Source organism: Neolamprologus multifasciatus, chromosome 16 (genome assembly GCF_963576455.1).
Source record: "Neolamprologus multifasciatus chromosome 16, fNeoMul1.2, whole genome shotgun sequence".
Taxonomy (NCBI): Eukaryota; Metazoa; Chordata; class Actinopteri; order Cichliformes; family Cichlidae; genus Neolamprologus; species Neolamprologus multifasciatus.
In genome coordinates this window covers 20,149,016-20,175,067 of record NC_140454.1, presented here as the reverse complement: position 1 = coordinate 20,175,067, position 26,052 = coordinate 20,149,016, and the positions used below count along the sequence as shown (strand labels likewise).

At 37.3% G+C, this 26,052-nt stretch overlaps 1 protein-coding gene across 3 annotated transcripts; it reads right to left on the bottom strand.

Annotated features, from left to right (window-relative positions):
* Window positions 1-1,056: 1,056 nt before the first annotated feature.
* Window positions 1,057-26,031, bottom strand: grb14 (growth factor receptor-bound protein 14). Of its 3 annotated transcripts, XM_085134777.1 has the most exons (15): window positions 25,893-26,031; window positions 23,343-23,557; window positions 22,382-22,499; window positions 10,501-10,657; window positions 9,039-9,160; window positions 8,838-8,912; window positions 8,577-8,714; window positions 6,403-6,513; window positions 6,177-6,272; window positions 5,752-5,814; window positions 3,736-3,852; window positions 3,355-3,424; window positions 3,193-3,280; window positions 2,823-2,916; window positions 1,057-2,305 (listed from the first exon to the last, which is right to left on the bottom strand). In XM_085134777.1, the coding sequence occupies exons 2-15, from the start codon at window positions 23,528-23,530 to the stop codon at window positions 2,159-2,161; spliced, it is 1,584 nt and encodes a 527-aa protein (XP_084990903.1). In that variant the 5' UTR covers window positions 23,531-23,557; window positions 25,893-26,031; the 3' UTR covers window positions 1,057-2,158. The 3 variants fall into 3 exon arrangements, with proteins under 3 accessions (XP_084990903.1, XP_084990904.1, XP_084990905.1); XM_085134778.1 differs by lacking the exons at window positions 22,382-22,499; window positions 23,343-23,557; window positions 25,893-26,031 and adding an exon at window positions 10,961-17,483; XM_085134779.1 differs by lacking the exons at window positions 22,382-22,499; window positions 23,343-23,557; window positions 25,893-26,031 and adding an exon at window positions 14,061-17,482.
* Window positions 26,032-26,052: the final 21 nt, after the last annotated feature.

Here is a 26,052-nt window from a genome sequence, read left to right as displayed (position 1 = left end):
ATTTTGTTCTGTTTCATTTACTGCACAGCCGTCGCGATCCCTTATCCTTTGCTAAATTTTTCTAATTCTATTAATCCTTTAAAGTCAATTGTAGGTGACATAATTACCTCAAATACATTACTTGAAACTGATATTAATTCACTAACCACTGGTGTATACAGGCAGTCAGTGGCATCCAGTCAGTGTAAAATTCATTGAATTATTGCAATATATATCAACATTTTGATATTTTTTCATGCGTTTTAGCATTATTAGCAGATTAATGCAATAACAGTTAATGATATTCAATAATTAAAGTGTCTTACTTCTATGTCTTAAGCAACTTTCATTTTACACAACCCCAAATAGCATCTTTATCACAAACTATATATGTATTATGTAACTAGGATTGCACCTGACCTATTATTTCAAACATAAACTTCCACAAGCAAAAGTAAAATGCTTCTAGTACCATCTAGTGGTTGTAAAAGTCAGCCAGTGCTGTTGAGAGAAAATAAATTACATATATACATATTGCCCCCAAAGTTCAATAATTCATTCCAGACAGTATTAGCCTGATGAGAGCCATATGCAGACTATATAGTGTGGCTAAATTTAACTCTGAGCTGGATTCCATTAGAAAATCACGATGTACGTTGGCACAATAAAAATCTTCCTGAACAGAGCAGCACCCCTCTGTGTGTTGATGAGTCGGCTCAGGAGGAATCTTATACTTTGCTCGAGTTTAACTGCATTTATATGATAACCCTGTATGCCCTATATTACTCAAAAAGACAATAATATATTGTTCCAGTGTACTGTCATATGTTACTGCTATTTAAAGAAAGGGTGAGTTTGTTAGCATAGTGGTTCCTGCACACAATACCAGATCTTATCTTTACAGGTATATGTATAGTCAGCAATAAAAATGATGTACAGACCATGTATAAACATTAAGTGAATTTCTAAGCATTGATTCAACCTACTTTATGGTGGTTTAACAAGCCATGTGTTTGCCTTGCAGCCTGTTGTTAAAACAACCAAAACAATCATACAAAAATCACACCTTACAACAGACAGGTTTATATGAGTTTATTTACAAAACTGCATTTCAATGCACTGTTGTCCAGCTACTTTGATTTAAAATACCTTGTTCTTACATTGTTGCTGTTACAAAAAAAAAAGATTGTATGAAGCTGAATATCAATGTTAGAAGGACTAACATCATTTAAAAAAAGAAAGTATCTGACACCGTATATCCACAGATGTGGCTATAACATCAAAACATACAATCAGCCCAGGTGTTGCAAATTGTCTTCCTGAATCTCAGGAAATTACAAAACCCAAATTTCAATTTATAGTGAATTCAAATATCAGTCATTTCTGATTACATGTAAAGAAAAACATCTTTAGCATTTATTTCATTGCTCTTACTTCAGGGGAAATTTTTCACTGGTTCCATGGATACAAACAGTTCACTTAATCATAACTGTATGTATATAGTTTATGCAGTGCACAATGCAAAGTCAGTGAGGTCGGAACCTCTTCACCGGGGCTTTACAACTCTTTGTCAATCCCTTGTAAGGCATGCGCAGTGAAACTTACTCAGAGGTAATTTATCACTTCAAATTTAAAAAACAAACAAACAAAAAAAAAGAGTAACTTTCTTAAAAAATACGAATACCTAGCAAAAAAAAATAGCTTAGTATGATAATAGCTTAGTTGTTCCCAGACTTGACAGCGTAGAGCCATACTACAGGTTTCCACAAGCATGTCCTTGTAGGGATTCAGTCATCATTTACTTTTAACAGACTGTAAATGTCACATATTTACAGCACTTTTGCTCTATACATACTGCAGCACACATTCTGCTGGATTATTTTCAATGAACACTCAAATCCCTGCTGCTGTATCTCAACTACTACCACCACATACTTACACCAATACATTAACGGGCCAAAATGTAATCCACATGATCTTCAGCACCAGTAGTTATTTATTTTATTGTGAAATTCACATTTTTCTGAATAAGAAAAAATAAGGTTGAGTCATGTACCACATTATGAAAACAACTATTTATCTTTTTTTTTCCCAAGGCACAAAAACACTATTGTGTTTCTCCAGAAGAACCAGGAATTAAGGTGCATGTGGGACCTCAGCTGTCTTTTGGGTCCCTTGTTCACAGGGTTATCCAAGCACAGTGATGTCTGAGCTTGCATGGAAGCACCCCACGGTTTAGCTGGTAAAACTCCACCAACTGGATCAAGTCAGTGAACCGTGTTTGACCATCATCAAGACTGTAAAACAACTCCCCTTCATCGTCCACCTACGGTGAAGCATGCACACAGACATATGCAAATACATGTAGAAATGAATGACACACAAAAAACAGGTGACTTGGTGCAAATGAGTTTAAATATTTCAGATAATTTTTCAGAGATTAATAAAAAAACATGCAAAAATACTATGTACTATGCAAATGTTAGAGGTAATTTAGTTGTTCCAGGTATAATCAGGTATCTAATCTGAGGATGCTAGTTGTTAATGTCCATGAAAACACAGATACAGCCTGACTCATCAGAAGAACTGTGGCAAGTTTTTGAGGATGCTTAAAATAACCCACGTGCCGAGTACTTTGAAATGACTGTAAGATTACCAAGGCACACTGCGTTTTGAACGCAAATATATTTAATACAGTTATCTCCTTTCTGTTGTATGAAGGTCATGAATGAATAAGGGAAAACTGTTTTAGGGGTTCTTTTTTTTGTAATCAAGAACCACTTTATTTTTTGACCTAAAACTTTTGCACAGTAATTTTAATTCAAATGGTTAATTATACTCACTGGTAATATTTGAAAATGTTTAATTTTTTGCATGTAGCACAGTGAGAGTACAAATGTCTTAGGGTTGCTCTGGCTGTCCCTCAGAAGAAACACTCTGAAACAAAGAGAATAAAAAGTATAGCAGTCATTATAAAGACTTACCAACATTAAACAGACAGAGTGAACTGCCTCATATGGTAAATTACATCACATTGGAGAATATTGTGTTGCTTTGCTTTAGTGCAAACATGCTCATGTTGATGTATATATATATATATATATATATATATATATATATATATATATATATATATATATATATATATATCTGCAAGTCACGTTTGATGTCTTAAATGAGCCAAAGCACAAATAGAAGTGTATAACTGTTTACCCATCAATAAGACCCTGTTGAGCAATTAGACGGTGAGACTCTTCACGAGACAGTTTGCCATGAAACCACGGCTGAGCCACGTGGATAGCTGAAGCAGAGATGCTACGTCAGAAAATATCTTTCAGTTGTACATTAAAAAAGTGAAATTGATGTTTCACACACCTATGTTTAGCACAGAGCTCTGGGCTGTGGAAGGGCTCCCATGACCACTCAAGCGGTGGCAGCTTTTCCTCTGTGGGCGAAAAGAATTACAACTAATATATGAGTGAAAATAATGTTAATACATAGTTAATTTATGATGTTTCATTTTGCATAACATTCTAGCTCATTTGCAAGTTGCTTGAGGCATTAGGATTTTCTCACGCTTGACAGTCGCATTTACTTTTGGGAAATATTATTAAATTTAACATATTATTTGAATATATTCAATGAATAAAACAACAGAAAGATGTTTAAACTAAAGTGAAGCATTATTAGTTATTAGCCTAAATTTTATGCTTTCTTTCTGTTAATAGAACCAGATTAAGAGACATTAAGACTTACCCTCCACGACAAGCCTTCCTCTACAGCTACTGAGAGCACCTCGGATGGGTTCTCGATCACCCGACTCTTTTGGCCAGAAAAGTCCATAGCCACCAGAGAGTTCTCTGATATGCTTCTCTGAAATGGCACAGTTTGCACTGATGTGTATTTTAAAAATATTAATACATTTTTTCAGGACTTGTCACACACCTGTATATGTGGTCATGTAAAACTAAATTCAAGTCACATGATACGTAATTCAAAATACCCCAAATTCTTACTATTATTTTGGTTCACTCTCTATTTTGTACTATGAAAAGGGAGTAGATTTACTTTTCCTGCCTTGTGGTATTGCATTGCCATCTAGTGTTTGAGTAACATGACTCCATCTTCATATTTTCTAGATGATTCCAGACACACACACACACACACACACACACACACACACACACACACACACACACACACACACAAAAACTCAACTGAAAAGGGATTAGAGAGGTTTTGAAAGGAATTACACTTGGGCACAAGTTAGACATTAAGCTGCAATATAGTGAGTGTCTCTAAATAAAACTGCAAACACACCTAAGAAAATTCTTCTTATCTGGATTACAAAGATGCTTTTAAATACTAGATTCATTCCCATGCTGGCCAGTAAGTTTGCAATTTAAGCAAGTAGCTAAAACAAAATTATTACTTTTAAAGCTCCTCCTATTAACAGTGCTGCACTTGAAATGATATAAAGATAAATCCTATTACTTATAAATGTGCTAATCAGCATAGGAGCAGGGCTTTGTTTTTAACTCAGTGCAATGAAGCAGTAATCTAGTATTCTAGTTTTTCTAGCCAAATATATAACCTAAGATTCAATAGCTCGACATTGCATTTAATAATAATAATAATGGATTGGATTTATATAGCGCTTTTCAAGGCACCCAAAGCGCTTTACAATGCCACTATTCATTCACTCTCGCATTCACACACTGGTGGAGGCAAGCTACGGTTGTAGCCACAGCTGCCCTGGGGCAGACTGACAGAAGCGAGGCTGCCATATCGCGCCATTTAAGATATTCATTTATTCTCCTGTCTTTATAGCAAATCCTCTCAGTAAAGTTATTGGCAACACATGACACTCCAACACTAGAGAAGAGGTGACAAGTTGTTAAATCTGTGGACAGCTGATCACTATGTATTTTTAGAAAGCGAGTAGTTCGTGAACATGTTCATTACCCATAAATAGACTGTGTCTGCTGTTGCAAAAATACTCTCAGCACAGTCTAAGGCTATTCTGGGACACCGCAGATTCCTCATTTGCTCCATACAATTATATTGCTACACCACTATTTGCTGGCTCATGTTACTTTTGTGTCTTTCAAGCTACACCAGACAGAGGGGCATCATTTTGGAGTTTTATATTTCACCAAATTAATGTATGTCCAATGCACTTTTTTTTTTTTTACCTTTCGTAGAATCTGATAACTTTTTACCTGCTAAATATAATACTGTACTTCCTAACTGTTTGCTAATGTTATCTGTTTGTTTGAATTGTAGGCTGTAGATTCTGCGCTATCAGGATTGTGGGCTAGAGCAACAAAAGCATGAGCTTAACTTGGGCAAATAAAGCTTTTTAAAAGGTTCCTTATTATCAAAGAAAACTGAAAGTTTGTCAGTTATAGAAATACTTCACAGGAGTCACACTAAGAAAAGCAAAAGGTGTATTGGTGATGGCTAGATTCTACTTAAGTCTTGCTTTTGTGGATGGCGTTTTACTGTCAAGGGTTACTGGGACACAAAATTGAAGTGAACCATTATTATTTCACCCGCTGTTTGCTTACTGTGACAAGTCAAAATGTCTGCAGTGAAAAGGTCCATGTAGGGTTGCCACACTAACCTGCTGGTTCACACAATCATTTGAGTTGTTGCTAAGCAAAATTGTGTTTAAAGTAGCTTTAAAAACAGGTAACTTGCCACATATGAGACAAAATAATAAAATATAAAGCTAGTATAATTACTAAAACAAGAAAAACTTTAACTAACCATTGGTGAGGCTTTTTGCTTCTGGTGTGGCTGAATGAAATTTTGGTAAAGTTGCATCCCAAACTACAACACAGGAAAAAAGGAGTGATTAAAATTGTGCAATTTAATCCAAACATTTGTTGTGTGTTAACCTAAAATCCTTCCAGACCAATGGTATAGTGATTACAAATGGCAGGTACAAGTAAATATGTTGTAATGCACTGTGTATATAATTTGTGGACTAGCAGGGGTGAGTAATGCTCTAAATTGTATCCAGATTATATCCAGACAATGAACACATGCTGCTTCTATCAAGAGTGGGAGTGATTTTCCAGCATCACTCAAAAGCTTCCCTTGACCTCCTCCCAAAGCTAAATCTGATTCAAACACTGACTCAGCATTCCTACTCTTAGATATCACCCAGAGTTATTTATCAGCAAGCCAACCTTTAACAAGCGCATGGCTGTAATCCAGCAGGTCCTGGTCTGCTCGTCATCTGCACAAAGCAGCTTCAAGTCCCGGGCAGAACTGCATTTTGTGGACTGAGGTGAGAAGTTGGAAGAAAACAAAACAGCCCTGTGAATCAGCGTGCATCTGCTCCTATACAGTTTTGGCATGTCTCTGTTTTATAGTAACAACATCAGTTACAGTACTTGTAAGTACTGCTCTTACCTTCACACAGAAGCCAAATTCTGTAGGTGCCCCGTGTAGTTTTTTGGCTGCCAAAACAGTGTAGACATCACTGTCACTGAAGTCAGCAAAGAACTGGAGATGTCTTGGTTCCTGTTAAACACAGAGAGGTCATAATAAGACAAAGGTACAGAACAGGTATGGACTGGAGGTGTGAAGTATGAAACAGCACATGAAACAGTCTTAAGCCTTCATGTGTATACCTGGAATACAGAAACATCTCAGGTGAGCGCTGAGTGTATCTGTATTTGAACATTTCTGGGTTGTTGTTTTTTTATGTGATCACAAATACAAAAAAAATTGAATACTAAAATAACTGAAAAATACAAAAATAATTAAAAGTCTTAAAAAGGAAAAACTTGTATATATTTAAAAATATCCACATTTTAAATTCGATGACAGCAACACAAGTTTGGAAACTGAGATCATTTTTGAAAAGCAAAAAGAGTCAATGACCTCTTATTATGCTGTCATAGAATCCACATGCTGGGATCACTTCTTCTCATTTACCAAACAGATATTAACTTATTACATTGTTCTCCAGTAGTTTGAATTGTATGTTGTATCTATGATCTTCTTTGCAGTTGAGTTACATGGTTACCCATCCCTGAGCCTGCTTAGTTGTAGATTTTTTCCAGTTAAACAGTAAAACAGAGTTCTTCCTCTTCACTGTTGCCAAGTGCTTGGTTATAGTGGATTTTGGGGAGTTCTCCTACAACAATGTAGGGTCTTTAATTTACAATATAAAGCTTCTCTGCAATATTGTTGTGGTGAACTGGGGCTATATGTAAACAAAATTATTTGTTATATATGCAAACTGACAAAGGACAGAAATTAGAGGCATGACATGGACAGAGGGACTGTGTGACAAAACAAAAAGTGTTGAGCGAAAAGGGACAGGAGAGGAAAAACAACAGAGGCAAAACAATCAAAGACACACAAGCTAACTATTTTAAAATGTAACAGAAAATAATTCAAATAACACTGAAACACAACTCAACAGCAGATTTTTACAATGCAGAAACCTTTAGTGACGTGATGAACGGCTGACTGTGTGTCTTATCATTAAGTTTTTAACATTAGACAAATTTGCACAGGTACTTTGTTACCTAGCAGTTTTATTTTTTGTCGTGTTGCTAGGGTTGATTTCAAAATGAGCTATTTTCCAAAGACAGGATTTAAGCAATTCATGTTATCTTTGGATTGCAATGTAATTAAAAGACCATAACATATTTGCTTTACAAGAGTAAACAATAAATGATATCTACATTTATGTCAAAGCATGCTTTGGATTATTGTATATGATGGGTAAACAGTACATTTTCATCTAATAATAACACATTATCAGCCATTCTGGGTGTTGTTACTCTCTTAATGTAACCAAAAGATAAGGATAAAATTAGATATGTTGATAGGGGCTGTATTGAGATGGTATCAATAGCTATTTTGTTTCAAGGATAGCTTTACAAAAAAAAAAAAAACTCACAGACTTTCATTGTCCTGCTTTCATGTGACTCACTATTCCTATGTCTTTTTTTAATGTTACGCCACAGTCATTAGTGTCTGTGGTAACTGACTAGCAAACATCTGACCAAAACCAAAGAAGAAGAGTAAACACGATAGACTAAAAGTGGGCGCCTTGCCAAGGTCAACCTGCACTTAACAACAAAAGGTCTACTGTTGTAGAAAATGAAAGGTGTTGAAAAGTGGATGTGTTGGCGTGCCTGGTGGCTAGGTATAAGCTTCAATTGTCAGCAGCATTGTGAGTACAGTTTCTGCATGGCTGCTGTGCCAGCTGACCTAATGAAAATCCAGCTCAACCTGTTTCACTCTCCTCTCACAACATGAGTGAGATGTAGCCAGAACATGAAGAGGTGGCCCAAAATGCACAAACAGAGGTCTTGTATCAATCCCTAGAAATTTAAACAACAGTATAGTTTTCCATTTGGAACAATGCATTTTTCATCTTATATCTTTCTTCTGTAAAGTCCCCCTCGTGCAATGTACAGATGTGGATTTTTAGAAAATGAACTGGTGTAATGCAATAAGATTGGTTGTATAGAATAGCCCACTTAATAATATGCTTTTTTAAACAATCTGTGATTTTCCCATAATTCATAATACATTCTGTGGACAAGTTATTTTGTTCTACAAACCTTGGAAGTCCCCTTATTGGAGAAATAAAGCCCTGATCGCCGCAAAACAAAATAAGACTTCTTCCAAGACTTCCTGCTTTGCTCTTTGGCGTGAAGGTATCCATGGATCTCAGGACAAGTGCTGGAATTCAGAAAGGTCTGCGTTGGGTAGAGGAATATTTGTTCTTAGTTGGGTGTGTGCATTAAATAATCACAGTAACAATCTCCACTACAGGGCAGAGAGAGTGCAGTGCAAACATAAAGAACTTAAGAACCTGATACCTGTATAAGATCACAGTGATCCACCATCCCATTGGTTTCACTCGATATGGAAACCATGTGATCTGGGAAAAAGTCCTATGAATATGAAAGAGACATCAGTTATTAACTTCTTCCACCCACATAATTGTGGGCTAGTACAAAGAGACTTGCTGTGTATGACTATAGATATGTATACATAGAATTGTATAATTACTAACTCACCAGTGGTTTCCTAAAGAATTCATATTTAGCATAATTCTTCCTAAAATACAACCGGCTGTCTGTGTCCATCGCACAGCTTGAAAGCACTTCCATAACGTACTCATGGTCTTCCAGAGCTCTTTCTAGTGAGAGCAAGAACAAAGAAATGACATGTTAACCTGTTTTGCTGTTGCTGTTTTTCCTGTTCTTTGTTTTCCCTCTTATTAAAATATACCATCCAGAATCAGGTCAAAGCAAGGTTGAGGACATGGAATTAAATGTTCTTGAAAAATAGAGTAATCTCTGAAAATGATTCCCCAGCAAAAGTTGCATTGAGGAAAAGAGTTTGATTATTAACCTTACATTAATGTGTAACCTCCAGCTACGGGCATGGCTCTAAAGTCAAAAGGTACAACATAAACAGTTATTTCCTAGAACTTAATTATTTCCTAGAATTTTAACCGATTGTTGAATAACTGGAAGACATATTGTATTCAGCCAGCAGTGTAAGTTGAATAAATATCAGTGCAAGAATGTTATCAGATGAATATACTTGTTACTGACAATAATCTTGATTTAATTCAGGTTTTTAAAAAAAAAGGCATGCTTAATAAACAAAACCCACACTCACTGACAACATCTACAGAACAGATTACCAAATGATGAAACAAATGATGAAATTAGTTTGTCTAAAAATGGCTAAATATGTGTTCTCATCTACAGCAAATTAGGTGTATCCCTGGCAAATTCACATGTACACGCACACATAGGTGGATAATTGTATATTGTATACAAATACAGTATCTAACGGTAAATAATAAAGTACTATGTTAAATAAATAATTACAGTTACAGTCATAGTTCATGGTTACATAACATTATTTATTATGTGTCTTTCTTTCTGACAGCTTATCATAACTAGTGTTGAGACATTCGGGAATTTGTTGTTGTTTGTTTGTTGTAGCTCTTCTTTTTGACCCCATAAGCATCATTTAACCTTGGCCCCCATTCCCCAGTCACCAGTTTCCCTGTTGTCCTTCCTTAGACCACTCTGGGTAGTCATTGCACACTGCAAAGTGTAAAAACAAAGACCTCCTGCTTTGGATATGTCCGGGTCTAGTTACCTAGACATGGCAATTTAGCCTTTATAAAAAGGTCCACTTACTACAAAACATATCAACAGGTTCCAGTGTTAGTGATTTTAGTGGTACGGCTTATTGGTGTATTTTTTCATCCTTCATTGTTAGAACTAAAATGCTGAGATCAATCTGATATTTGTGAGTTTTAACTGCATTGAAAAGTACAACTGATTTTTTTTAAACCTTGAAACGGAGTGTTAAAAAGAAAAAGAATCATTTTGATAGGATTATTGCAAGACTTATGGGTAAGCTTGACTGAAAATGCTGCAAATAATTTTTTGCCATCATTGTTTTTAAATTTAGTATGATGTAAATAACTGGGTAGCTGTTACAGCATCATCTTACCTATTCCTAGATGGGAGAGGTGTTCAAAAAGTGTCCAGGCGTGGTCATCAATGCAGTGATTCTTCAAGACAAACAGCTGACATACATCCTGGGCAGTTACATCAGAAGGAACTTCTACAGCTTTGCTGGTATTATCTTCACTATAAACTTTAATTACCTGAAGCAGAAACATTAAATTAACAACCATTTCAGGCAAGCAGTGAGCGACGTTAGTGACTTTTAAAGATACATAAGTTATGTTTTCAGATTGGACATGTTGTAAAGGATTGTGCTATAAGTACCATACAACCCAATCAGTTTGACCTTTGTATAGTAAACATGTAGCTCATTTGCCTATTTGAACAACATAATAGGTAAGAAAAAAAAGACACAAATATCCTACAAAGCAGAAAACAGAATATAAAGACTCAAGCCTGCAGAGAAACACAAAGAACACAAGACACATTAAACAGGAACTTACCCGCTTGTTTGGAGCCAAGCATAGTATTGAGTTTGGGCTAGTTCTGTAGCCAAAACATGGCTGAGTACAAAGCATCGCAAATGAGAGTTTTTGTGAGAAATATAAACACTCTCATCAGACAGCGCAGCAAGTGTCAGCTGTCACAAGCAGCCTTTCTCCCGCTCTCTCCTTATCTTGCTCTGTGCCACAGTGAAGCTGAAATTAGGCAATTAGATAAAACTCCCTCTCAGCAGATTCCTTTTCTGAATCCACATATGTGTATTACTGGTGCTCGATATGCCTTCTTTTCTCACCACTAAGAGTCAGGAAGCCAGAGATCAATCTGCTTATTTACTAGAGGGTGGAGAGAGAGAGAGTCACATGGCTCCAACCCCCTTAGAATTGACATGCACACACCCAAGGCAAGCAGATCTCCTACATAATGCCCTGTGTGAGCCCAAGAGCAATTACAAAGGTGCTGGTTCAAGTCAGTCTAAAGCTGTCAGAGGCAGGTATGGAAAGGGAAAGTGTAGGAGCAAAGACCAAATGGCTGTCTCTTTTCTCTGAGTGAGGTCAATTGGTAGCTTAAACCTGGACAGGAAAAGCCTGACACCTTTTCTGTAGAGATAGGTCAGAGCTTTTCAACAGGGCTGAGGTTCAGCAAATGGGCCCTCCACCTATGACATCACCTCTTAGTGTAAACCACTTTGTAATCAATCAAGTCACGCAGTGAGTATAAGAGAACTATCTTTTAAGAATGGTTTATTTCATCACTCATTGTTTAATGTAGTCATTGTTTATATTAGCACTACAGGTTTGTTTTCTAAAATGGTTTTGACCTGAATAAAAGGAAAAGAGAAGAATTGATAATAAAGGGCAAACTCATATGCATTTATAATGAACAAATTGATTTGTTCATTGTAGTTCATATATATAAAGTTCACTGATTTTAATAAGATGTGCATTTACTGCACTGCTGGAGGTGACTGTATCAGGGGCTTTAGCTGAGTTGCTTCAAGGATGTGGCTTTCTGAAAATTGGCCAAATCAAATCATCTGGGTATCAGATTTCACCAAGAACAGGGTAGGGTCTGTCAGAGGCGAAGGAGTCTTTGTGGACCATTAGCATTGCAGATGTGCTTTATGTTTGCATTACTCAGCAGAAAGTTGCTTTCATGAACAGTTTAGGTTGGACAACAAGATGCAGTATATACAATGAGTAAATATACCCTTCAAAAGGGTAATTTTATCTGAACCATGAGACAGTTGTATATATACTCAACTGCCTTACAACTTTTTTTATTTCACAAGTGCTAACTGTATGTCAGAGACACTGAGGAGACTGTACATACAATGTAACTAAAAGCAGAAAAGTACAGATGCCAGTTAAAGTGATGCTATAAAAAGTGCAGCAATCAAAATATTGTCAGAAGTGCATTTACATGTGTGAAGACTTTGAGTTTGATCTTTTATTTATCTGAATGAATTAAAGCTAAAAAACTAATGCGGCCACACAAAAACTGCTATCGGGGTATCCCTATATATAGTTCTGATTTATAAAAGTAAAATCCACATAAATGTGAATAACGGTAATAATGGTCATTGCTACTAACTTCAACTGCCAGTAGTCTGTCTGATCAGTGCATGTGGTGCACTGAGACAGCTATTTTCTTTTCAAGTTGGACTAGTAAAATTTTCAATTCACTTAAAAAATCTGCATAGTAAATCCAAATTAAGGCAACCTTACTATTTATACACATATATGTATACTTACTTACACATATGAATAGGTGGTAAGCCACTACTGATCCACCAAATTATTGTTGAGGATACACTGGCACAATTTCCCAATATAAGCTGCATTTATCAAACTATGATGGCAACAAGGCTGTTGATTTCAAGAGTTGTATCACAAGGGTGAGAACACATCGTGCTGTGTCATAAAGGTCTGCGATGAAAAGTAAAAAAGAAAAAAAAAAGAGTCTGGAACAGGAAGAATAAGTCCAGATACTGGGTATGCAGCACTAAATATAGTCTTATTGAACATAAACTTCTCTATTAGACCTTCTTATCTCAAGGACAGGACAGAGTGATCCATTTTACCTATTAGCCTTCTCTGGTTAAACCTTGAAGTGCACTCCCACAGCTGCAGCTATATCACTGAGTGGTTGTAAAAAGTTGGCCTCCAGCCTCGTCTATATAAGAAAACGACAGAGAATAGTTCTCTTAGCTATCCACTAAAATAAAACTTGAAAATAAAGAGTTTTGAATTATTATAAAACCTCCTTTCTGGTAGGTAAACCTGTTTACAACTGGATCATCACTTATAATTTACATATCCAAAACGTTACTATTGTCCCGAGACCTAGAAGGAATTAGATCATTTGGAAAGACCGGTGGAGTCAGTGTGCAACAATAAGGAGATGAATTAGAACACCAGCCAAATGTTATCAGCCAACACTGATAAGCCTGCTGGAAAGCTGTAGTTGCTACTTTGTAAATTACAGTGGCTGCTCGAGGACTGGGCTCAGGTATTTCACATTAAACTTAAAAATATTTAATTGTGGTTTTGCTTGTGAACAGTCTACATTCTAATTAGATACATCCTATAAGATACTGAAACACTTTGTACTGATGTCTAAATTAAAGTATGAACATCCCTGCTTTCCCTTGTTCAGCACTGATATTCCCTGTTAAAGAAAAGTGACACTTCACTAGATTCCATTTGTGATATGAAAGTGCGGGCTACTTTCTGCTTTTAATACGTCTTAAAATCTTCAAAAGGCTACTGTAGTATTGATGTATAATTAATAGCAAGAATGTGTTTTATGGTACAATATTTCTTTTTACCAAAGTACTGCAAATATCTCAATTTAAATAAGTAACAATAGCACAGCCGAAGCACTGTGAACACCATATGTGAGCAGAACATTTATGAAGATTAAATCTTTGAGAAGTTTTAAACATTGTAAGCCTTTACATAGTGGTCACGGGAGACTGGCTCTAATCCAGCACCATCTGGAAAAACAGCTTAAATTTAGAACACTAAACAGAAACAAAAAGCAGCCCTTCGCTAACACAGAGGGAGACAATACAAAAACAAATCCATATAAGATTCCTACCCGCTTCTGTAGACAAAGAGGTGTGATGGCAGGCAAAGTGACTCTTCTTGCATGGAAATTCATGCTTCTGCCTTACCTGCACAATTAACTATGAAAAGAAATATCAATGCATAGTAATTGAAAGTAAGGCTAATGTATAAATTATAGTTGGATATAATATGATAGTATTAAAAATAGTATATATATATTTCTTTTCTGAGCCTTTCCAGTGCTAACAGTGTGATTCATCAAATTGCAAGTGTTAGAAACCAAATGTTGTTTCCTCACCACAGCACAAACTCCTCCTCTGTCCTTGGGGATGTAAAATCTCTTTTCTTTTCTTTCCTTTTAGAAAGGGAGTTTCTCAAAGTAAAATGTTTCTCATGGTGAACACAGTTAAAATATACAGTCCAAGGCCAAAGAAACGTTAAATATTTATTTTTAAAAAGAGCAATTTTAGCCTAGCGATAATGTAAAACCAAAACAAGAAGCTGAAGATTTCCCAGAAAGCACACGTATCATATTTTTTCATTCTTACTTTGTAGCCAGACACTACATTGCTATTTTTAGTCTCTGATCCACTTTTTTTTATAGAGAACATTCACAAGCATGAATATATTCTTGCTAATTATCAATGTTCAGTGTCCTTCTGAGACAAGGAATTTGGAAATGAGTAGCTATCAAAACCACAAAACTACAAAAACATGCTGATAAAAACTGGGTTAATGTAGATCCATAAAAGTACATCAGATCTCAGATTAGTTGTTTTCTCATTTTAAAATGCTGTTAAAATCTGTGAATAACATTTACAACCTGCCTGGTGACTTTATGGAATGGATGAGCATCTGTACAATAATAACATTGTTATAAGCCCTGTTTAAGTATTTTCCATTGTTAAGAACTGTGCACCAAAGTCAAATTTAGCAAAACTATACATTTAACCTGACTATTTTTTGTGATAAATTATACTACATCTAAATGGTACTATATTAGAAACACCTAATCAGTTGTTTGTCAATAAAAATATTTCAGAATGAAGAAGAAAGGCGATTGAAATGACTCTGAATGTCACATTGTTATTGGTGTGAGACTGGCTGCTATGAGTAGTTAAGAAACTGCTGATCTACTGGGCTTTTACATAAAACCACAGCTAAAGTTTAGAGAGAGTGGACCGATACGAAAATGTCCAGTGGGCAGCAGTTCTCCAGGAGAAAGTGCCTTGATGATGTGGCAAGGTGAGAGGAGAGTGGCAGACTGCTTCAAGCAGACAGGAAAGCAACAGTAACTCAAAGAATCACTGGTTATAAAACGAGTATGCAGAACAGCATCTCTGAATGCACAACAATGTTAAACCATAAGGCAGAGGGGCGCCAGAAGCAGAAGAGCACATCAAATAGCAAAGTGTCAGTAGTTCAGACTGCTGTAATGGCATGGGATACATTTCTTAAGGATCATTGAAACTCATTTCATTAAACCTAACTGAGTATTTTGCTGACTGTGTCCATCCCTTTATGACCACAGTGATCACAATTCTTGAACGTGATAAGTTGACTGTACTCAAATGTGACAAGATCTCAATCTAAAAGGCTAGATGTGAAGTCGACTAATCTGCAGCAACTTTTTAATGCTATCAAGTCAAAATATTAAATTTTGAGGAATGTTTCTGGTATCTGTGCCATGAGTAATTCTTGCAGTTTTGAAGGCCAAAGCCTCCAACCCACTACTAGCAAGGTGTGCCTAAAAAAAGTGGCCAGTGAGTACATAACTAGACTCTACTAGACTTTTCATTTCACAAATTACACCCACTATGATTTGTGCATTCATCTCAAAGGAGGAAACAGTTGCAAACTTCCAGGATGCTGGAATTCATTATCTGAAGTCACACACATACTGATGTGTTATTGTTGGATATCTGGTCAACTTCAAGGTAATGTGTGGATTCATGATTATGTTTCATTAAAAAAAAAAAATCCTGGCCAGCGCTACCCCTCAGCCTTCTCGCAGATACACCTGTGGTAAATAATTGCTTGCCTACCTCGAGGGGCGATGACATTATGCCATCAGCCTTTTACAGCTAACGAGTAAAACTGATAAAATACTTTTTTAAAATGGTAGTTTTAGGTATAGTTCTCGGCGTGACACAACCTGGGAGCTTCTCCTACACTGAGATAAAGCTGTGACTTCTTAAATCCTTGAAAAAGAATTTAATTTTCTGCGTCTACAATAAATTTCTTGTATCTCTTCTCATCGCTCTCTTTCATCACATTTACCCTCAAGCATGAAACATGGCGGTTTGGCTAAAGTTACTGTACTCTCACGCTCTCATGAGAACACACAGGAAAAGAAGAACCGCCAACAACAGACTTCATGTTTATCTGGAAACACAGTACATTGACTTGTGAGAGCACAGACAAGCAGACGCTGCTAGTTATCACGCTGCTAAAATGAATTGGAATTAATGGACCCAGAATGATAACAGAGTCGCCACAACTCCCATAACAAAGCTAGCGCCAGACACATTGTCCTTGACCATAGCTGTTTCAGACAAGACCCCTTGCAGGCTCTGTCAGAGTAAGACAACAGCCAGCGATGCAGCAGGCCAGTGGTGCATATATGAAGGTATATAGTGCATGCTAACCTCTGGGAAGGGAGATTTTTAGTGCAAAGCAAGGACACTGCTGTCCATGTTTATCACTATGTTACTTTGTTACTTGTTAGGTTGCAAGGAAAAAGGAACAGCTTCTGCTTTTTTACATTTTATTTTATTTTTTGGATCCATCCATCCATTCATTACCTCCTGTTTATCCAGTTCAGAGTTCTGGTGGGGCTGGAGCACATTGCAGCTGTCAGGGCGAGGGACAGGCAACACCCTCAACATGCTGCAAATCTATTACACATTCATGCTATGAACTATATGTCAGAAACTGCTGAGGCAGCATAGGAAATTTGCACACCATTATAAACATTAGTCCAAGAAATCACAAGGTAAACAATATTTTCATATTACCTCTGTAATTCATTCATTTAGAACTCTAAATGAGAATTTTTTTTTCTTGTGGAGTCATAATCTATTTTTTGCTTGTTTTTTTAAAATACAATGAAAGCACAACAGCAGTGCTAAACAAAGCGATGTCAAGCATTGGGTCTTGCCACAATTCTGCAAAACCATTCAATTAAGAGAAAATCAGCTATCTGAACGCTACCCCAACAGAGGTCGATTATCTTGTTAATAATTTCACCTCCTCACTATGTACGACTCTGGATACTGTAGCTCCAGTGAAAACTAAGGTCTGTAATCAGAAGTACCTAACTCCGTGGTATAATTCTCAAACACGTACCCTAAAGCAGATGACTCGTGATCTGGAGAGGAAATGGCGTGTCACAAATTTAGAGGATCATCATTTAGCCTGGAGAAATAGCCTGGCTACAGCCTGGCTATAGCCTGGCTGACAAAAGGTCAGAGCTCTTTTGAGCCAACCATCCCTTTAACGTTAACTAGTAATGACTTCATGAACTTCTTCACAAATAAAATTTTTATCATTAGAGAAAAAATTATCAATAAGCATCGCACAGATGTAATATTATCTACAGCTACTCTTAGTACCATTGATGTTAAGTTAGACTCTTTTTCTCCAATTGATCTTTCTGAGTTAACTTCAATAATTACTTCCTCCAAACCATCAACGTGTCTTTTAGACCCCATTCCTACAAAACTGCTCAAAGAAGTCCTGCCATTAATTAATTCTTCGATCTTAAATATGATCAACTCATCTCTAATAATCGGCTATGTACCACAGGCCTTCAAGCTGGCTGTAGTTAAACCTTTACTCAAAAAGCCATCTCTAGACCCAGCAGTCTTAGCTAATTATAGGCCAATCTCCAACCTTCCTTTCATATCAAAAATCCTTGAAAGAGTAGTTGTCAAACAGATCATCTGCAGAGGAATGGTTTATTTGAAGAATTTCAGTCAGGTTTCAGAGTTCATCACAGCACAGAAACAGCTTTAGTGAAGGTTACAAATGATCTTCTTATGGCCTCTGACAGTGGACTCATCTCTGTGCTTGTCCTGTTAGACCTTAGTGCAGCATTCGATACTGTTGACCATAATATCCTATTAGAGTGATTAGAACATGCTGTAGGTATTACAGGTACTGCACTGCAGTGGTTTGTATCATATCTATCTAATAGACTCCAATTTGTGCATGTAAATGGAGAGTCCTCTTCATACACTGAGGTTAATTATGGAGTTCCACAGGGTCAGTGCTAGGACCAATTCTGTTTACATTATACATGCTTCCCTTAGGCAGCATCATTAGAAGACATAGCATACATTTTCACTGCTATGCAGATGACACCCAGCTCTATCTGTCCATGAAGCCAGATAACACACACCAATTAGTTAAACTGCAGGAATGTCTTAAAGACCTGGATGGCCGCTAACTTTCTGCTTCTTAATTCAGATAAAACTGAGGTTATTGTACTCGGCGCTGAAAATCTTAGAAATATGATATCTAACCAGATTCTTACTCTGGATGGCATTACCTTGGCCTCCAGTAACACTGTGAGGAACCTTGGAGTCATTTTTGACCAGGATATGTCCTTCAGCGCACATATTAAACAAATATGTAAGACTGCGTTCTTCCATTTGCGCAACATCTCTAAAATTAGAAATATCCTGTCTCAGAGTGACGCTGAAAAACGAGTTCATGCATTTATTACTTCCAGGCTGGACTACTGCAATTCATTATTATCAGGATGTCCAAAAAACTCACTGAAAAGCCTTCAGCTAATCCAAAATGCTGCAGCAAGAGTACTGACAGGGACTAGAAAGAGAGAACATATTTCTCCTCTTTTGGCTTCCCTTCATTGGCTTCCTGTTAAATCCAGAATTGAATTCAAAATCCTACTCCTCACATACAAGGTCTTAAATAATCAGGCCCCATCTTATCTTAATGACCTTGTAGTACCATATTACCCTATTAGAGCACTTCGCTCCCGCCCTGCAGGCCTACTTGTTGTTCCTAGAGTATTTAAAAGTAGAATGGGAGGGAGAGCCTTCAGTTTTCAGGCCCCTCTTCTGTGGAACCAGCTTCCAGTTTGGATTCGGGAGACAGACACTATCTCTACTTTTAAGATTAGGCTTAAAACTTTCCTTTTTGCTAAAGCATATAGTTAGGGCTGGACCAGGTGACCCTGAATCCTCCCTTAGTTATGCTGCAGTAGACGTAGGCTGCCGGGGGATTCCCATGATGCATTGAGTTTTTCCTTTCCAGTCACCTTTCTCACTCACTATGTATTAATAGACTAGATTGAATCATATCTGTTATTAACCTCTGTCTCTCTTCCACAGCATGTCTTTTATCCTGTCTTCCTTCTCTCACCCCAACTGGTCGCAGCAGATGGCCGCCCCTCCCTGAGCCTGGTTCTGCCGGAGGTTTCTTCCTGTTAAAAGGGAGTTTTTCCTTCCCACTGTCGCCAAAGTGCTTGCTCATAGGGGGTCATATGATTGTTGGGTTTTTCTCTGTATCTATGAAGCGCCTTGAGGCGACTTTTGTTGTGATTTGGTGCTATATAAATAAAATTGAATTTAATTGAATTGAAAATGTGGTAAGTTAGAGAAGTACCACAATTGCAAGACTCAGTATCAGTTTCCTTGGCTGCCTGTTTTATAATCGAATGCCATCTCTAGAGGAATATTATTATCTTTAGATAATTATGATTGATGATAAAAATTACTACTCAGAAAGGCTCACTGGGAAGCCAAATGGACAATTTTGCGGGTGAATGGTGGATGAGGGGACAAGTGCAGCACAGTTGGAACAATGATGTCATTGGCTTTTTGAGTGCCTCTAAAAGGAGGTCACCATGCTGTGCCATTAGGACAGTGACATAAAAACAGCTGTTCAGCCTAACATACTGTCTTTATCTTCCCAAGGATCCTGGTGAGACTAAGAATAAGCACATGGATATACTGCTGGTGTTACACTATTAAACATGGCCAAGTTTTAAATAATGAGGCCAGTGTAAGCAAAACCTAAGAACTGACACTTCTTTAAACATTTGGTTTCCAACAATTTCTCTCTACTCTTGAATCTATTTAATGCCAATGCGAGGATGTCCTTATAGCTTTGATGGAAAAATAGAAGAATAAAAATATGGTCTTGAAAATGACTACAACAGGTTCCCTTTAACTTGATTTGCAGAGAGCGAACTGTTTCTCTCTCTCGCTCTGATAAAATAATTTTATTTTCAGTCTAACAATGGCATCCTTCACTTTCATTAACATGTCTTTGAAACTCATATTGAGAACACCAGTGAACAGCTATCAAATTTAAATTCATTATTTTGAGTCAACTCCTGATCTTTTATCTGTTTAATGTGTCACATAATAATGAGGAAACAGGTTTCACCTGGCCATTAAAACTGCTTAACTCATTTGCCCAATTACTCTCAAAATAGGGAAATATGTCGAAAGAAAATGGACTGAAACAGTTGATCCAGTAAAGCCTGAACTATGAAATAATTCCCAGAAACAAGTGTTTATTTGACCTATTTGACAATTTTGTAATAAATAAATAAATTAGTAATTTGAGTATATGAGTTTGAATTTGTATCACATTTAATATGCTGATGACGTAGAAGTCTCAAAAACTTATGCATCATATATAATACTCTAGGCATTAAGGGCTTGATGCAGTGCGATAAGTACTGGATGCCTGCACTTCAATCATATATTCACAGTTTTTTTAAACAATTCACTGGCAGCACCATTGTCCCAATATTAACTCTAGACACTTAGCTTAAAAGACTAAACCATGCATTTCTGTGCATATATTTCATCAATGGCAACAGACACAAGAACACATAGATAAAGGGCTCACACTTACCAGCAGCTATACTGCTGATAGCTGCTGGTGAGTGCAGAGTGCTATAATTTTTATGTTTTCCGATGAGTCATTGGTGTGAGGCGACCCCCGCTGCTACACACACACACACACACACACACACACACACACACACACACACCACAATGATAATGAGAAACAGTCAACTGCAGCTTAGAGTATAGGGGCGTTTGGTTGGCAAACCAAACTAATTTAACAGCCCTGGAAAATATATAGGCAAACTCACTTCACATTTGAGGCAGACCAATGATTGCTAGCTTCCCAAAGCAATGAATGTGCTCTTGTTTCTGAATGTGCCAGTGAATTTTAAAAATGCATAGTCAACAACAAATCAATTTTTGCTTTGCTTGATAAAAAAAAGTTTTCTGCTGAGTTGTATGAACTGACTAAAAAAGAGGAGAAAAGAAAGTCTTCATAAGCTATTAATTCCTTGCATCTGTACAATTTGTTGCAGCCTGATCTGTGACTAAACTCATAAGGTGAGGAGCAAGCAACAATGATTGCAGTGTTAATAAGGCAAAAATACTTTAATTATGGGAAAAAATTGTCATTGTCTATACGTAGTCTCAGTAGTCATCCAAACAGCCTGTGAGACTAAAGTGGGGGAAAATCTGAGTGGAGTAAATGTTAATATTGCAGAAAAATACTTTAAGTATTTTTCCTGACAGCAAAAAAAAGTCCTGCCAGCATAATTCTGCTGCCCTACAATAAGCTGCAAATAAACTATGTACATCTATCTTGCTCACTATATAAAATAACTTAAATCCACAACTTAATGCACTATATTATAATGCAGCACTTCACATTACATTATTTTAGGCCATGGTTCTGCACATAAGACTAACAACATTTTCAAACTAGTCAAGAATTCTATGCTGCCAACACACAAGTTTTAACTACTGAGTTTTTCAGCATCAGTTGGTACTTCCTGATTTTCAGTGCAAAGTAATCACACACCCTGTGCTAAAACAAACAATAGCGCTGTTAGGCTCCAGACCTGATAGTGGTAAACCATAAAAGTTCTTCTGAAAAATCTAAAGGTGATGTGAAACACTCATTGTCCATTTTGTAGTGGCTGCTGCTTTCAAATACTACAGTATAAAAACCTGAGATTAAAAACATAAAATCACAGACTTTGTGGCTTATCTAAGCATGCTGACACAGCATTTTTAACTCCTGACAGCAATTAATTTCCTTACTCACATAACCGGTTGGACCATTCATATGGTGCTAAGGTCAGGTGACTTCGGCAAGCTAAACATTGCATTTTTTCAATTATTCAACTTTAACAAAATGTTGTGCAATTTTGTTTTCTGACATTTGATCCACTTAAGAATCAGCATTAAGTGAGTACGTGAAATAAAACATCTAAGAGGACATGACACAGGTCTTGTATCATGATAATCATGGACCAAAAACTGTCAATATGACACTAACCTGAGATGTACAGCTTTTGGTCCATGGTAATAAACATTCAGAAGCAAGAGGGTTCAGGGTTGAGGTGAGAAGCTCAGGAAGAGGGGAAGAGAATGATGCCTCGCTCTCTTTAGTGCTCCTGAAGTACAAAAACAAAGAAACAAGAGACAGAAACAAACTTCAATGACGCAAAACTGTGTAAATTTTCAGGCAACAAGCATATTTTGATGGCTCGGCAATAATATACAACAGCTTCACAGAAGAGTTGTATGAAGCACATGTTATCTGTCATATAACAGATGCTTCAACATTGTAATGAGTCATTTCTTGGGTGAAGGCATAGGGAGATCTGACCAAAACAAAAGACATGGCTCCATTCTCCTCTAACCAACCTGATTCACATTTTTTACTACCAGATGCCTGCTTTCACCACATCACCAAAACTCACATTCAAAGGTTTATTTCTAAGCCTTATGTGTACTGTTGACATCATAAAGGAGTGAAATATCCCCCACAAGAGGAAGAAACCCCCATAAAGAGACCACCCTTAGGACATATAACTCCACCCCACCTATTTGAAGTAGTTCAGATTAAAGGATGTGACAAGACATGCATACAAAGAGTTCTTTTTTAATGACTAAATGCTACGATAAAGTAAGAATAAATTAGATTTTAGCATACTTGCATGGTATGAGGTGTATTTTAACATACATTCCTTTAGTACAAAAGAGTTAACAATTATTATGTTATCATCTTATCTCTCTTAAAGTTAAAAGTACATGTTGCACTGCACTACACATTGCAGCTTTTAAACAGAGATCTACCTCTTCTGCAAATAAGACTGTGCTATTCTTGTGCAAGGCAGCTTACACTGTAAAGTGTAGAGTAGAATACACTTCTTGTGGTTTAGTGCAAATTAAACCAGCCTGATTAAATTTTATAAACAAACTTCTTGTCAAGTATAAAGGAAAATGAGACCTACCTGTTCCCCCTGCAGAGTTTAATGCTGATCTTCTGTTTATTTGGTGTTATTAAAGGCTCTTGCAACGGGAGGAGATCTGCGCTGGGAAAGCCACTCACATTACCCTTGTCACTCTGAAAAATCTCTGCTTTCTGTCCGAGGCTTTGAGAAGTGTGTATCTCGTCCAGTGCCTTATTCATATCACTCATGTGGGCCAGCTAAATCCAAGGCATCATCTGGAGCAAATAGAAGAGGCAAGCTTTTAGACTGGAGTATGTGCAGACCACAGTTGGAGCAAGCTGCCTGGTGGGGCTCATCTGCTCACAGCTCAGCAGAGCGCACACATACATACACACAAGTCTCATCTGCTGCCCACAGGGCTGGCCCAGTGGGGCAAAATGATCCCTCCTACCCAAACATGATCCACCACATAAAGATATTTTTAACACAATGACTCCCGAAACAATCATCCTCGCTCTGATGCAGTCAAGTATTATCAATCATTAAAATTTGCTCTGCCACCTGTTTTTTGTTTTTATTGCTTGCCTTTGATAATGTTTATATGCACACTGGAAAGCAATAAATTACCACACAAAGCAGACTCTCACAAAAAGGGGTTGGTATTGAGTACAGGTGGGTTATAACTAGAGATGGCACGATACCACTTTTTTTATGTCCGATACCGATATCATAAATTTGGATATCTGCCGATACTGATATGAATCCGATATAGTGTGATTTTTTATCAATGAAACTGTTTTTTTAATATCTTGCTGCATTTTGTATAAGTTCAGACAGGTCTCGCATGCCACAGCCGCTCTATCACGTGACGCATACTGCTCCAACGTGCTATGGTTATGAGCTGAGTTACGTCATGTTGCAAGTTTTCTGAGGTGCTTTCGTGATATTTAATGGATCGGATTACATTTTTTATTTATCTCCAATATCCGATCCAGTAATTTAGGTCTGTATCGGACCGATACCGATACGGGATATCGGATCGGTCCATCTCTAGTTATGACTACTATAAAATGAACTGCTCTTTTGTTATGGACTTTGCACAAAGATTGCATAACATAGTACACTGTAGACTGCCTGTGTTTGTAAAGCGTAGCCAGCCCTACAGAATGGCTGTGTGGTTGGAAGTGTCATTCAGAGACTGGCTCTGTGTGGGGGATGGTGGGGATGATAACATCATTCTCAAAGGTAATGTGTAACAGAGTTTGACCAAGGGAGGACAGGCTACTGAAGGAACTTACTAACAGGCAGCATGGGGAAAGCAATAACTCACCACCCAAGGCTTACTTAATAATGTCAGAACCTAGTTTTGTTTTTTTAAAGGAAGAAATACAGAAAATGTATAATCCACCACAAAATGATAAGGGACCAAGGGGAAAGGTTTTACTAGACTGATTGTTTTACCTGTCTGGCTCCATTCTTACGATCTACCTCAGCATCCGTTACGAAAACCCACTATACATGCTTGTTTTTTATATTATGCAAGTAGGCTATCACCATGGTGTCCTGTAGATACGCATTAATCGACTACACTTATCTGAATGTTTGTATACCAATTTATTACAAGTGGCAACTTTATGAAGACATATAACATAAATTAACTTTATATGAACCCGCCCCCCCCCCCCCCCCCCCCGCCCTCAATGTGGTCATAAAGGGATGCCCAACAGATTCTTCTTCTGTTGGTGAGCTTGTGTGAATTAAAGTTGGTGCCATTCCGGTTAGCTGAAATGAGTGGCACCAACTGAATTTGTGGTCTTGTCCAGGTGCTGTAGCCCATCGGCTTCACAGTTCATGTGCTGTGCACATTCAGAGATTCTCTTCTGCATACTGTGGTTGCAGCCAGTGGCTCTTTGAGTTACTGTTGTCTTCCTATCAGCTCAATGCAGTCTGGCCATTCTCCTCTGTCATCTCGTATCAACAGGGTGTTTTCTCCCAGAAAATGCTGCTCGCTGGATCTTTTTTTTGTGTTAAAACCAACATGTGACCCACCTACTACTGGGACACAAAAAAAATCAATACAATAGCAGTGAATTTAGCTCAAAGTGGTGAGCAATACCACAAAAAAAATCCACCCCTATTACCAGTTTTAATTTACTTTTTATATTAATAAACATGTTTCAATAAACACTTAACTGTACATACTTAGGAGTAATTTCAAACTGAGTTTCTGCTATTACTGCTGCCCACCAGGGGGCCCCGGCCCACACTTTGGAAGTCATTCAGATATTTGTATTACGCTGAACAGGTGTACCTAACAAAGTGGCCATTAGGCATATGTTCACATGGATCCTAGTAGTAAAATGCTTTTTTCTTAAATATTTGCTCTGATAGCGCTGGAGAAAATCATTAGCCACATAGTCCAAGGTTTAATTTAATTAATAAGAAATCTTATTTGTTAATTCAGAAACAATGATCTTCTTCTTTTAAGTAAATAAGTATAATTGCTTTGTCCACAAAGCAACACTTCAAACTTATTGAGCAGGGTGATTCTGTCTGCTTTTCCTGCGCCCTGTACACTAGCATGAAGAGACATAAGTTTAGAAGGGCTACCTTTATACCTCCTTAAATGGGGCTGATAATGCAAGCATTCAAGCAGGTCCCAGTATCCCAGCAAGGAATGAAACTCACTGGACTCGCATGTAAGAGACGCTACAGGTAAAGTACAAGCTGCTTTAAGTCATGAAGTGGGATCCGGTTTTACCTGTTGTGA